This window comes from Chiloscyllium plagiosum, chromosome 19 (assembly GCF_004010195.1).
Source record: "Chiloscyllium plagiosum isolate BGI_BamShark_2017 chromosome 19, ASM401019v2, whole genome shotgun sequence".
In the NCBI taxonomy this organism is placed as follows: Eukaryota; Metazoa; Chordata; class Chondrichthyes; order Orectolobiformes; family Hemiscylliidae; genus Chiloscyllium; species Chiloscyllium plagiosum.
In genome coordinates, this window is record NC_057728.1 from 48,759,939 (window position 1) to 48,774,854 (window position 14,916).

The 14,916-nt window shown below is 38.9% G+C and overlaps 1 protein-coding gene across 6 annotated transcripts in view; it reads right to left on the minus strand.

The window, feature by feature from the left end:
- Positions 1 to 14,916, minus strand: part of LOC122559768 (RAB3A interacting protein (rabin3)) — a 63,891-nt gene that overhangs the window by 21,495 nt on the left and 27,480 nt on the right. For all 6 annotated transcript variants that reach the window (XM_043709763.1, XM_043709767.1, XM_043709766.1 and 3 more), the window contains exons 4-7: positions 12,353 to 12,448; positions 6,613 to 6,690; positions 5,613 to 5,813; positions 520 to 648 (exon numbers count right to left, since the gene is read on the minus strand). In XM_043709763.1, the coding sequence (XP_043565698.1) occupies positions 520 to 648; positions 5,613 to 5,813; positions 6,613 to 6,690; positions 12,353 to 12,448 (504 nt within the window). The remainder of the gene's footprint in view (positions 1 to 519; positions 649 to 5,612; positions 5,814 to 6,612; positions 6,691 to 12,352; positions 12,449 to 14,916) is intronic.

The following is a 14,916-nucleotide window of genomic DNA, read 5'->3' on the forward strand; positions in this document are numbered from 1 at the left end:
AACCCTGGAACTGTCTTTTGGGAGACAGTCAGTACTAATCAACTGAAAAACTTGTACTGTCCAGTGATTTTTGTTAGGCATGAGAATCACTTTACAAGGTGGTTAAATCAGTTGAAACCTAAATGAACTTGGAGAACAGGTTTATTAGGCTGAATGGCCTGCTCCTGATTTTATGAGGAACAGTACTCGCAGCTTTACCCACCAGCCACTGATATTGAGGAGAACAATTTTGCAGGATTGACTAAAATTGCCTCAAGACTAATTTTTGAAGATATTAGTGAATAATAGATGTCTGAACAGCAAAAACATTTTGCCATAGTAAGATGTGAACACAAGATATCGAATTGCCAATCTAGCAAAGTTATCAGCTTGAAATAAATTTGCAGAGGAATCAAAATCATTTGCTGTTTCAATACAAAAATATTTTAAAATTAAATAAATTCAAGCACAATTTACTCAGTAAGCTAATCTCATTAGTTTCTATGTTGGCAATTTCACTAGATTGTTGCTCTTTCTTACCTCACTTTTTGAAAATGTCAAGCAAGGATATATATCTTCTTTATAGATTCTGTCTAAAAAACAGCAAGTTCTATCAATTGTAGGGTCTTCTTTCCAGGCTTTAAATTCACCAAACAGAAGCGCATCAACCTTTTTAAAAGTTAGACAAGAGGTTGTAAGTAAAGCTAAAATCAAACTGCAAGTTTCTAATTTTGAACAATCCAAAACTTTTTTAAAAAAATGATATTTAACATTGCCATTTAGACTATTAATTGAAGTTTTAATTTACCAACAAATGTACAACAAAATTTGAGAAAGGTTTAGCACATGCACCTACTCTGACTGGATGGTAAGTTTACATAATTACAAGCTCACTTTTCTATCCAATTCTGTGCATGCAATATCTAGTCTCAACATTGTCAAGAAACAATCAAGGACGTTCCGCTTGCAACATCTGTTTCTTTTACTTCCACTGGTTGTTCCAAAACACCATTGGTGAGGCCTGAGTCAGATTATTGCCCAAGATAATAGCAATTCCTTCCATAGGGATTTGACACACTACAACGTATCCACTTTCTAAGACACTCTTTAATCTAACTCCACATAAATGGGACCAGTTTGTAACCGGAGTGTATACGACCAATAGTTTCCTTCATAAGCCCCACTGGAAATCTCATTACCTACCATCAGCAATCAGCTTCCTCTAAGCGTGTCTCAATATCTTTATTGATTTATCTCCTTGATTAGAAGAAGAAAATATCTTGCCTTTTTAAAGAAAATATACAGATCTTCCAGTGGTCTAATTTTCTTTAGCAATAATCAAGAAATAATTTTCTTGATCTTCTCAAATCATTGCTCCCTTTCTAACAGCTTGAGGGAACATGCTCCACCTGTACTAACAGTACAGTTTTAATACACATTTCCTTTCTGGATATCTGAAGTTTCCTTAGGTATTCCTACTACTGCAGTGTGTCTCCCATTTAATATTCAGCAATTGTCTTCAGTATTGTCTAGACTTACAACAATGGAAGCTTATTTTCTTGATGTCACTTAGGTTCTAAATTCCTTTTTTGTTTGAAAAAATCCCTGCATCCTTCTGTTGTTCCCTAAAACTAGAACAAAAAGCAGTACAACACAGGAACAGGCCCTTCATCCACTAAGACTGCAGCAATGCATGATGCCTTACTAAATTAAAAAACCCCTTGCCTCTACATGGTCTGTAGACATCTACCCTCTGCCTATTCATAAAACTGTCAAGATGCCTCTTAAATGTTGGTACTGTATCCACCTTCACCCTCTCCTCTGGCAGTGCATTTCAGACACTTACCACCCTACCCAAAAAACAACTTACCTCTCACATCTCTTTAAACTTATCTCCTTAAATTTATATTCCCTACTAATTATATTTCTTCCCTGGGAAAAAAAAAGAATCAAGCTATCCATTCTATCCAGACCTCTCAATGTTATCAGGTCACTCCTCACCCTTGGATGTTCAAGTGAAAACAAACCAGGTTTGTCCAATCTTTCCTCATAAGTAATACCTTCCAAACTATGCAACATCCTGGTAAAGCATTTCTGTACCCTCCCTAAAGTATCCACTTTTGGTAATGTGGCAAGCTGAACTGCACGCAAAATTCCAAATGTGGCCTAACAAAAGTTCCAAACAGCTGCAACATGACTTGCTGATTTTTACACACCATGCCATATGCCTCTTGACCACATTGGCCACTGGTGTTGCCACTTTGAGGCAACAGTAGACCTGTATGCCAGTGGTTAGTACGGCTGCCTCAATGCCAGGGACCCAGGTTTGATTCCAGCCTCTGATGACTGCCTGTGTGAAGTTTATACATTCTCACTGTGAGGGCTTCTGCATTTTGCTCTGGTTTCCTCCCACATTCCAAAAGATGTGCAGGTTAGGTGGATCAGCCATGCCAAATTGCCCCATAGTGTCCAGGTTTGTGTAGAGTTACAGGGAATAAATGGTGGGATGCTTTTCATGTGTTTGGTGCAGACCTGATGGACCAGACAGTCTCTTTCCACACTTTAATGATGCCACTAAAGGTCCCACCATTTATTACATGCATCCCTCCTGCATTAGATCTTCCAAAATGCAACCCATCACATTTGTTCAGATTAAATGCCATCTACTATTTCTCCACTATCTATAACCTGCTGTATCTTTTGGCAATCCCCCTTGCTGTCCACAGCTCCCCCAAATCCGTATCCTCAAAACTTACCAATGAAGCCACCTACATTCTCCTTTATATATTAGAAACAATAGGAGTCCCAACACTGATCCCTTCAGGACACCACCGATCACAGATCTACAGTCAGAAAAACAGCCTTCCATCACTACTCTGAAGAGTATGACTAAGCCAGTTCTGTATCGGTCTTACCAGCTTACTATGGATCCCAGGTAACTTCACTTTTTGTCTCAGCCTGCCATGAGGGACCTTCTCAAAGGCCTCACTGAAGTCCATATTGACAAAATCTAACACCATGCCCTCATCTGTCACTTCCTTAAAAAAACTCAATCAAGTTTGAGAGAGAGAGAGAACTTTCCCCACATAAAGCCATACTGCCTATCGCTAACAAGTCCATACTTTTCCAAATGAGTAAATCCTAAGAAGGCTTAGCAGTGTGTAATTTCCTACTACTGATCCCACAGCATTTCGTTCTCTGATGCAAACTCTACCAATGTCTGATTCGGTTCCTTCCTTCCTTGTAAATTTTAATTATACACTTTAGAGATGAGCACAAACTTTTTACCTGTACATTGCTCCTGACAGCCTGGTGTTCACAGACTTGCTTATCAGGTCACACACACCCATTTAAAATTCCAAACACCTTTTGACCACAACAATTCAAAAGATACTTGCAAAGTTGAAGTAAAATATTTTTTAATGCCATCTTCTGTAAATTTATGCATTAAACTCAGGCTTCTGGTGAAATCAAATCTCTCATTGGAATGAGAATTACCCTCCAAGCTAACTTTTTTTCCCCCCTATTCTAAGCTTTTCTCCAGCCATGTTATCTTATTCCCCTCTCTCTTTGGAGTGCAAGCTCTTTAATAGTTCCATTCCCTTTCCATTTCTTCTAATTAAAGTTTTTTTAAAAATATCTCATCTAAAATTTAGATAAGTCAAGCAATGAACCAAATTTCAAGTATCTCAATTTTAATTCTAAAAGTTGGATCAACACTAGTGTCTCATCCTTACAAACCCTGCTTTTGTTTCTAATACCAACTCTATGTGCAGCCTTAGGCCAAGATTTCAAAGGAGAAAGTGAGGACTGCAGATGCTGGAGATCAGAGCTGAAAATGTGTTGCTGGAAAAGCGCAGGTCAGGCAGCATCCAAGGAACAGGGGCATAAGCTCTTCTTCAGGATTCCTGAAGAAGGGCTTATGCCCGAAACGTCGATTCTCCTGTTCCTTGGATGCTGCCTGACCTGCTGCGCTTTTCCAGCAAGATTTCAAAGGATCCACTATTAACATTTGTTACTCCTAGAAAAGTCTTAGCATCAGTCAAGGTAATTTTGTAAGTTAAACCTTTTTAATACACTAGTTTCCTGTTTTTATATCTTGTATTTCTACATACTCCTTTCCTTAAAAAAATCACCGACCCCTCTTAAATTTAATGCTTTCTATCCTGCTAAAGAGCCCCAATCTAACTATGGTCTCAACTAATAATATTGGACAAGTCAGATCAGAGTGAAACCTGGATTTATAGACCATACATTTAGCATGTAGTTTCATTACTGTGTAATCAGTCACTTAACGTACTCAAAAGAGACTGCCAATGTAATTTAATGTAAGAACCAAGATAAAAAAGGAAAACATACAAAATATTTTACACAAGATCTAGGTGAAATGGTCTTATTACAAATATCAGAAATACGGATTCACAATCTTTTTACCCTCAACAATATTACTGATTCCCAAATTTCAATAAAATGGAAACAGTATGACTCTTCAGTCAGTGCAACTGTACCGCTTTCCCGCAATAGCTGCATTTACTTAATGCTCTCTTTTCAGTTGCTGTCTCTTCCAAAAACTCTTAAATAAACTGCTAGCACCGCTTACTTCTCTGAGCATGGAGTCCTTAAACTCCACTTCCCTAGCCTCATGTCAGGAGTTCTTCCTTATTAATATTAAGCCACACAGGACTTCTTTTCTCCTAACTTGACTGTTCTGGAGGCTGTTAAATTGCAGCTATTATTGGCACTTCTTCACTTCCCTGAATGATCTGCTTCTATCTGAAGGAAACTTGCACATTCAGATCTTCTAGATGGCTCTCTCTGCCTAATAGGAAATGGTTTTTGCCTACCTATGTCATAGAAAACCTTGTTGTTAGGCTAAAAATGTTTTCTGGTTATTTCCAAAGCATCAAACCACTCTCCTCTCAGGTTTATTTTTGAAACGCCTCTTTTAGACATATACGAACAAATTTCGAGACATCCCGGTACCTGGGATGGCCTTCCTTTCTTAACTCTACATATATCAAGCTTTATATAATTCTGCCCATGTGAGAACTCAAGTTTCCAAATAATAATAAATCATGAAACTTTATCACACTTTCCAACACAATCGGAGGAAACTGCAGCTAATCTTGAACTGGGTGGCAAAAAAGCAAGCTAAAAAAATGATGGAGGAAGATTTGAGGGAGGGGATTGTGAGGGACAGGTGACTATTCTCAGCATACATATAGAACCTGATGTCAATCATTTAATAATGCCACTGAGGAACAACACATTCATGTGAGACAAAGGAGGGATCAAATATAGGTTCCTTTCAGGGACTACAATGGTAATTATCTGGAGTCAGCTGCTGCAGCCTGAGAAACAGAAGACATATTAGAGGATGGTGGGCTGGATGACCACATCACAAGCTGCGATCAAGGTTGAGAAGGACAAGGAATGTTCGTGCCACACATCAATAATGTTATTTCTGATTCAATCAGGGCCAATTTAACCCTTGAATTGCCAATTAATTTCACCGTGAGACCTGGTTTTGCAATTAATTTGGAACATTGATTTGTCCTTCAAGTTATCCATTCATCATTGGATCTCATATTACTCAAAATTTAGTTTTGAAAACCTTTAGAAATGAAACTTACCTCTTTACAATCTCGGACAATAGGTTGCATCACATTCAGCTCTTGGCTGCTGCTGGCCATAGCGCTAGTACTTTTATTTCGAACATGTCCCTTTTTAAAGTGAGCTTTTGCATTCGGCTGAAGCTCCTTCGTAGGTGACGTTGGTGAAGAGGACTGGACTAGTGTTTTCAATGCTGCCACTTCTGCTTGCAGTACGTCAATCTTATAAGTAAATGCAGAATATTTAAATCATTGGTTATTTAGCTCAACAAATTTATGGGCAGTTTGAACAGAATATTGCTTAATATAGAATGCCATTCTGGTCTTCTTATCGGAAAGATGTTGTGAAACTTGAAAGGGTTCAGAAAGGATTTACAAGGATGTTGCCAGGGTTGGAGGATTTGAGCTATAGGGAGAGGCTGACTGGGCCTGCTTTCCCTGGAGCGTCGGAGGCTGAGGGGTGACCTTATAGAGGTTTATAAAATCATGAGGGGCATGGATAGGATAAATAGACAAAGTCTTTTCCCTGGGGTCGGGGAGTCCAGAACTAGAGGGCATAGGTTTAGGATGAGGGGGGAAAGATATAAAAGAGACTTAATGGGCAACTTTTTCACACAGAGGGTGGTACGTGTATAGAATGAGCTGCCAGAGGAAGTGATGGAGGCTAGTACAATTACAACGTTTAAAAAGGCATCTGGATGAGTATATGCATAGGAAGAGTTTAGAGGGATATGGGCTGGGTGCTGGCAGGTGAGTCTAGATTGGTTTGGGATACCTGGTCAGCATGGACAAGTTGGACCGAAGGCTCTGTTTCTGTGCTGTACATCTCTATGACTCTATAATTAGCAAAATATATATATATGAAAGGCCCACAAAAAGTTGAAGCAAACAGGTTCAGACCAGAACACAAAACTGAAAAATTGTAATCTAAGAAAAGTAGGAATTTTACTCTATAATCAATGAAAAACCACAAGCCTCTTTGGAAACTCATTAAATTTTGTAATAGGAATCACACTGTTACCTTGCCTTGTGCTTCTTTTAACTGTTTCTCTGCTGCAGCTTGTTTGACATTTGCTTCTCGTACCATTTTATGAGCCTCCTTAAAAGCAAAGGGCAAAGTGAGAACTGTTAAACATTGGCAAAGCATTTTCAGTTCAGTTCTGATCTAAATTTGATGGAAGTTAATATGTTGCAAACATTGAATTTATAATTCGTGTGTCAAGCACAACTTTTAGCTCCAAGGATTATACACTTGAAAAAAATCTGAATCAACTTTGAAGTGAATCTAATTCCTCAAGTTTGGATCATTTACAGTTAAAAGCTAACCTGCATATTGATCATGGTCATAATTAGAACATAGAAAAATACAGCGCAGTACAGGCCCTTTGGCCCTCGATGTTGCGCCGATCCAAGCCCACCTAACCTACACTAGCCCACTATCCTCCATTTGCCTATCCAATGCCCGTTTAAATGCCCATAAAGAGGGAGAGTCCACCACTGCTACTGGCAGGGCATTCCATGAACTCACGACTCGCTGAGTAAAGAATCTACCCCTAACATCTGTCCTATACCTACCACCCCTTAATTTAAAGCTATGCCCCCTCGTAATAGCTGACTCCATACGTGGAAAAAGGTTCTCATGGTCAACCCTATCTAAACCCCTAATCATCTTGTACACCTCTATCAAGCCACCCCTAAACCTTCTTTTCTCCAATGAAAACAACCCCAAGTGCCTCAGCCTTTCCTCATACGATCTTCCTACCATACCAGACAACATCCTGGTAAACCTCCTCTGCACCCATTCCAGTGCCTCCACATCCTTCCTATAGTATGGCAACCAAAACTGCACACAATACTCCAGATCCGGCCGCACCAGAGTCCTTTCTGCCCAGCTCTGCAGCTTCTCTGTATCCTGCTGTAACCTGCCACATCCTTTCTCACTGTCAACAACTCCTCCGACTTTTGTGTCATCCGCAAACTTGCTCACCCAACCTTCTAATCCCTCTTCCAGGTCATTTATAAAAATGACAAACAGCAATTGTCCCAAAACAGATCCTTGCGGAACACCGCTAGTGACGGCACTCCATGAAGAAACTTTGCCATCAACTACTACCCTCTGTCTTCTTCCATCCAGCCAATTCCTAATCCAAACCTCCAACTCACCCTCAATGCCATATCTCCGTATTTTCTGCAGTAGCCTACCATGGGGAACCTTATCGAACGCCTTACTAAAATCCATATATACCACATCTACCGCTTTCCCCTCATCAACCTCCTTCGTCACCTTTTCAAAGAATTCAATAAGGTTTGTGAGGCACGACCTGCCCTTCACAAAACCATGCTGACTATCCTTGATCACATTATTCCTATCCAGATGTGCATAAATCCTATCCCTTACAATTCTCTCTAAGACTTTGCCCACAACAGAAGTGAGACTCACCGGCCTATAGTTACTAGGGTTATCCCTACTCCCCTTCTTGAACAAGGGAACCACATTTGCTATCCTCCAGTCTACTGGCACTATTCCTGTAGACAACGAGGACATAAAAATCAAGGCCATCTTGGTAGAACCAAAGTGTCTATTATTATCTCCATACAGCAAAGAGTCAGCCATTCTGGGAAAGATAATGAAAAAAACATAGAAGTAATTCACGGGTTGCTCAAAGTGTTCAGTTGAATGGAAAAATAAATGATTTACTTTTCATTTTGAAGGTATTCTAAAATATCCTTGTCCTTGAGTTGGGTCGTGGGGACAGGCAGTTCTATTGGTTAAGTTGTCTCAGTGTTTTTTTCTGAATGCAGGCACTGCAGTGTTGCTTTGAAGTAGACAGTATCTCACTGGATTGAGAACACCAACAGGAGATGATTGTTCATAAACCTTTTACTTTATGCAGAGAAAATAACTATTGTTCGTTATGTAGAATGTGGATAGGTCTCAAGCTCAGTTTGTCATTCACAAAGCAAACAGCAGCTGGAAAGCTTGCCTAGTTTGAAACTAGAAGAAATCATTATTGATCCTCACCTGAGCCTTGTGGGAAGAAGTACAGGTAGTCAACAGAATTAACATGGAAGCTGAGAGACAGCCACAGGGTGAGTATTTGCCAGTAATCAGAATAAGGATCAGACTTTCACAATCAAAGTCTGAGATGAAATCCATTTTCTTTTTGTATTGTGCAGTATATTAAATATGGGGACCAAAACTGTACATTACTCCAGTGGAGTCTCAACACCAACATGCATAGTTGCACCAAGACTTCCCTCATTTCAAAACTGTAATCCCCTACTAATAAAAGGTTAACATTCTGATAGCCTTCTCAATGACTTGTTGCACCGACATGCTAATGTTTTGCTTTAAGCACAAGAACACTTGCTTGGAATGTCTCTCCATTTAGTAGAGTGACCTGCCCTTTGATTCTTCTTGCCAAACTAATGGCGTTACACTTTTTTTTTTAAACTTTAAGCTCCATCTGACTAGATTTTTACCCTTCCACTCAATCTACTTCCCCTTGCAGAATCCTAACATTCCATTAGTTACATGCATCCAACTTGAAAAAGGCCCATTAATCCTGACTCTATATTTTGTGTAGAGCAATCCTCAACCCAGAATAATAAATTATCCCCAATACCATAAGCTTCTATCTTGTACAACTTTTATACGGCACCTTATCAAATGAAAATCCAAATACACATCTGCCGGTTCCCCTTTATCCACTTTGCTTGTTACATCCTCAAATAGAATTGCAACAAATTTCACAAACATGATTTCCTTTTCATACTTAGCAACCTTTTTGATTACATCAAGCCTTTTTAAAAGGTCCTGCAATTCCTCACTTCATAACCTAAACTAGCATTTTCTCCAATGATAGATGTCAATCATACTGGCCTATAGTTTCCTGATTTTAGTCTACCTCATTCTCGAACAGGAGTGGTACAATTAGCTATTTTCCAATCCACTGGAACCCTCAGAATCCAGTGAGTTCTGACTTATTCTACCAATGCTTCAATTTGCTCTGCAGCCACTTGGCCTGCTTCCAAGCATTTTAACATCAGCTTCCGACAACTTGTCTGCCTTCAGTAGTTTGTTAAACACTTTTTTGTTTGTGATAGAGACTGTCACAGGATATTTCCTTCCATTAGCAGCTTATCCGATATCTTCGGGATGTTAATAGTGGTCCCCACTGTGAAGATCAATGCAAAATATTGGTTTAACCTAGCTGCAATTTCCCTGTTCCCAATTATGAACTTGCATCTGCCAAGTGACTTCCTTTGGCTTCACTTAATTTAGCTACTCTTCCTTTTTATAATTCTATAGAAGAGTCTGTTATTTTTATATTTCTTGCCAATTTACATTTATAATCAATTTTTTTCCCTCTTCATTATATTTTTAATCATCTGCTGCTTATTTATTAACAAAATCCTCAGTTCTCTGGCATTCATATTTGGCACGTTGTGTGTCTTAGCTTTTTGATTGTATTGGCTCCTCAAGAGCATCTTTGTTAATTACGGCTGAGTCAAGCTTTCCATAGTGACCTCCTTTACAAACGGAAAAGATTTTTGCTGAGGATATGAAATATTGGCTTAAATGTCTGCCACTGCTTATCCACTGACTTTTCCCTTAATCCATTTTCCCAGTCCATTTAAAACAACTCTTCCTCCGTACCTCTGTAATCACCTTTAAGTTAAGGACATTAGTTTGAGAGCACAGTTGCTCTCCCTCAAAATGATTTAGAAAATATACCATTGTGATTGCTACTTCTTTAAGGATCCTTAAATGTGAGATTTCCTACTTCATCCTACCTCAATGCATTATCAGATCTAAAAACCTATTCCTGAGTATGCTATGTAATATACTGCACTAAGAAACAATCTCTGATACACTGTACATGTGGTCTTTCATGTTGCCGTCACCCAAATGATCTTTCTAATCAATTTGCAGATTAAAATAATCTATGACAACTGTACTGCCCTCTTCCAGGCCTTCATTGTTTCTGGATGTATATGTTCAATGGTGAAACAGCTCTTTTGATGAGAATCATCTCTTGGCTCCCATGATTTCTTTCCTTGCTATTCATTATTTCCACCCAAACTAATTCCACATCACAATCTAGCATGCCTGCATCACTACTCACCACTGCACTGATAAATGTCAGTATTAACAATACTTTTATTTACTTACACTTCCAAAACATTGAATACCCTTGAATATAGAGTTTCCAAACTTAGTCACTGTACAACTATATCTCCATAACGATCAAGTTGTATTCATTCATTTCTACTTGTGCTGTCAACTCATCTATCTTATGACAATTGCTGAGTTTATTCAGATAAAGAGCAGTAAAACTTTGACTTTTTAACATTACTATTTTGTTGCATTCTTCTGCTTATCATGTTTTGGTTATCATTCACCTCTTCACTACCCTGCACATCTGTTCTCTCATTTCTTTTCAATTTTTTAAACTTCCATCCAATTGAACCCTCCTCATTAATTAGGTTAAGGTCCTACCTACAACCCAAGTTAGAGGATTTACCCAGACACAGGTCCGAGAATACAAACACAGAAGAGTAAGCCACTCAGGCCTACAGGTCTGCCCCACCATTCAATAGATAATTTTTGATCTGTTTTAATCTCAACTCTCTTCCTGCACATCCCTATGGTTCAAATGAAGCTGATCTCAAAGCTGAACTCTTTCCCCAGTTTCGGTGCTGGTGCCCCATGAATCAGAACTTATTTCTCCCACATTTACAATCACAGATAATATAGTATAAAAGGGGCCCCTCAGCCCACCTAATCCGTACTATCAAAGCTACACCACACCTACTTTAGTTCCACCTTCTGGCATAATGTCCATTGATGTTTCAAGTGCTTTTTAAAGGTTGTAAGGTTACCCACCAACCCCTCATCTTTGAGCCACAAATTTATCTATTTTCATTTACTAGACATCAATTTCTATGTTGCTCAGTTAATAATAGAGGTTACTATCTCTGTGGTCTGCTTTTAAAATTTATACCCAAACTGCTCATAATCCTTCCAAATTCCAGCTAATCCCAAGAAAATTCCAGATCCCATTATCTGCCTCACCATGGACAAAAATTTGGTGTAATTAACCTAAGGATGTGACTGCCTCCTAAAACAGTCAAGGTATCTCACTCCTCCCTGATGTGTCACAATATCCACACTTCACACTCCAGCTCTTCAATTCTGAGTCAAGGTTCCTCAAGCAGCCATGAGTTGCTGAAGGAGGGAGCTGCAAGACCAAGTGAGAAGATGGGGTTCACAAGAGACCTAAGGAGGAAACAGGAAGTGGTGGCCAAGTTGCCAGTAACAACTATGTTACTCAGGACAAGCTACTGTCCCCCAGACAAATAAATAAAGAATGTATGGGGTCTCACTCAGTTAAATAAAACAGACTTAGACAAAATAGACTGGATTTCCATCCTATCAATGATAGTTTTGCAAAATTGGTAACAAACATGTTTTCCACAACACTGACGAAAGCAGTGGAGTCTGGTAGATACCCTTGAACAAGAGTCAAAATTACCAACTACATTTATTACACCACTGAATTATTTAGATGGCAGATATTAGAAACTGGAGTATCAGTTTAAACCAACGTTAAACTGGCATGAAGCATGTCTGACACTTAATATTCATCTAAATTCTTCAATTTTGTGTACATCAACTTAAAATGTGCAAAAAACAAAATCAGACTAATTCAACCTGCTCTAGATCATAGCACAACTTAAACTCATTAAATACAAACCTCAAATAAACTAGCTGTAAGTTCTTCTAGTTCTTGGCCCAGTTGGTCTCTAACTTTGGATAATCGCTCACATTCTTCATCTTTTAATTTCAGCTCCTGAAACAAGTTATAACATTTTATAAACTAATTGGTTGCATGTTCTACTACAAACAATATTGTATTTTTGTAAATTTATCTGAACATCAAAATTGAAGGTGGTGTAGTGGACCGTGAAGAGGGTTACCTCAGAGTACAACAGGATCAGATGGGCCAATGGGCCAAGGAGTGGCAGACAGAGTTTAATTTAGATAAAATGTGAGGTGCTGCATTTTGGGAAAGCAAACCTTAGCAGGACTTATACAGTTAATGGTAAGATCCTAGGGAGTGTTGCTGAACAAAGAGACCTTGGAGTACAGGTTCATAGCTCCTTGAAAGTGGAGTTGCAGGTAGATAGGATAGTGAAGAAATCGTTTGGCACATTTTCCTCTATTGGTCAGAGCATCGAGCATAGAAGTTGGGAAATCATGTTGCAGCTGTACAGGACATTGGTTAGCCTACTTTGGGAATATGGTGTGCAATTCTGGTCTCCCTGCTACAGGATGGATGTTGTGAAATTTGAAAGGGTTCAGAAAAGATTTACAATGATGTTACCAGGGTTGGAGGCTGAATATGCTAGGGTTATTTTCCCTGGAGCGAAGGCTGAGGAGTGACCTTATAGAGGTTTATAAAAATCAATAGGGGCATGAATGGGGTAAGTAGCCAAGGTCTTTTCCCTGGGCAGGGGGGTCCAAAACTATAGGGCACAGATTTAAGGTGAAATATTTAAAAGAACCTGAAGGTCAACGTTTTCATGCAGAGGGTGGTGCGTGTGAGGAACAAACTGCCACAGTAAGTGATGGGGGCTGGTACAATAACATTTAAAAGGCAGCTGAATGGGTATATGAAGAGGAAGAGGAAGAGTTTGAGACAGATATAGGCCAAATGGGATTAGATTAATTTAGGATATCTGGTTGGCATGGGCAAGTTGGACTGAACGGTCTGTTTCCATTCTGAACAACTCTATGACTGTGACTCTAAGAGATTTTCACTTCAATATCTTTAAACAGTGTAAATTTAAGAATGACCCTATCACAGGTTTTTTAAAAACCTCTTGGAATCCCGTACTATTCCCAGAAGTAAATTTCAAAAGCTGAAGTTTCAGTTGCTTTCACATTAAAATTTCAACTAATAATCAAAGTTGCTAAATACTATTGCCACGATGCACTCTTCTGGGGAGAAAGCAATTTTTTATGTACAGAATATACAAGTAAAAAAACACTTTAATAATGATATAAAAGCAAGAGTTAAGAAAAGCTGATACCTATTCTTTATTGCAAATACCAAAACAAAGATGAAAAATGTATTTGTTCATCAACATTAAATGCAACCTTAAAAAACTGCAATAAGCCCATCTTCAAATATTTTAAAACTATATATTTTACTTCACTAGAATAACTACATAAACTTCCCAGCTCAAGTCTATCAAATTTGGCCACTTGACAATTTAAGACAAGGCAAGAGCATCATGACTTAAATCAGGCTCCCTATTCCTCTTCCCCTTAACATCACCATTGAAAGAACAAACCAACTTGCAAACTGCATGATCCCACAATTGGCAACAAACAGACAGTATTCACTATACAGGAGAATCGACGTTTCGGGCATAAGCCCTTCTTCAGGATTTCCTGAAGAAGGGCTTATGCCCGAAACGTCGATTCTCCTGTTCCCTGGATGCTGCCTGACCTGCTGCGCTTTTCCAGCAACACATTTCCAGCTCTGATCTCCAGCATCTGCAGACCTCACTTTCTCCTCAAAGTATTCACTATACTTAATGTAAATTACAGCTATTACAGAACAGAGCGCAGCACCCTCCACAGCACATCTAACATTTAGTCTTGTTAAACAGTTGAAGGCTCTGGACTTAAATATGGAGTTTGAGTCAGGAAGTTGAAGTTAGAACATAATCCAAAATGGAATAAAGTAACAAAAGCAAAGAGGCAGAAATTATGAATATTCAAGAGGCAAGAATTAAAAGACAGCAAATATTTCAGAGGGTTGCGGGACAGGGAGTTCAACGAGATAGAAAGAAGGGAAGCTACAAAAGGTATTTAGTAACAAATTTGATTTTTGAAATCAAGACATTGTTTGACTGGGAACTAATGTTGATCTATGAGCAAATGAGTGATAGGCGAAAGGAATGTGCTCTGACTTAAGTCTTTGGATAACCTTAAGTGGAACTGAGTGTAGGACGTGGGGGTCCAGCCAGGAATGCATTGGAATAGTTGAGGATAAGTGTGAAAAGAGAATGCAGGAGTATTTTAGCAACAGATGAATTAACACAGAAATGACACAAAAGATATGTCTTGATGAGGATATGAATGACATGGTTGAAAGCTAAACTTGGGTCGAATATGACAACAAGTCTACAAACAGTTTAGTTTTGTTTCAGACAGTGGTTATTCCAAAATTCCCTAGATGAATCAATGGGCCCAGTTCCTTTGGAAAACCACAATATAATGCCCCAAAATCATGAGGGGCACAGATAG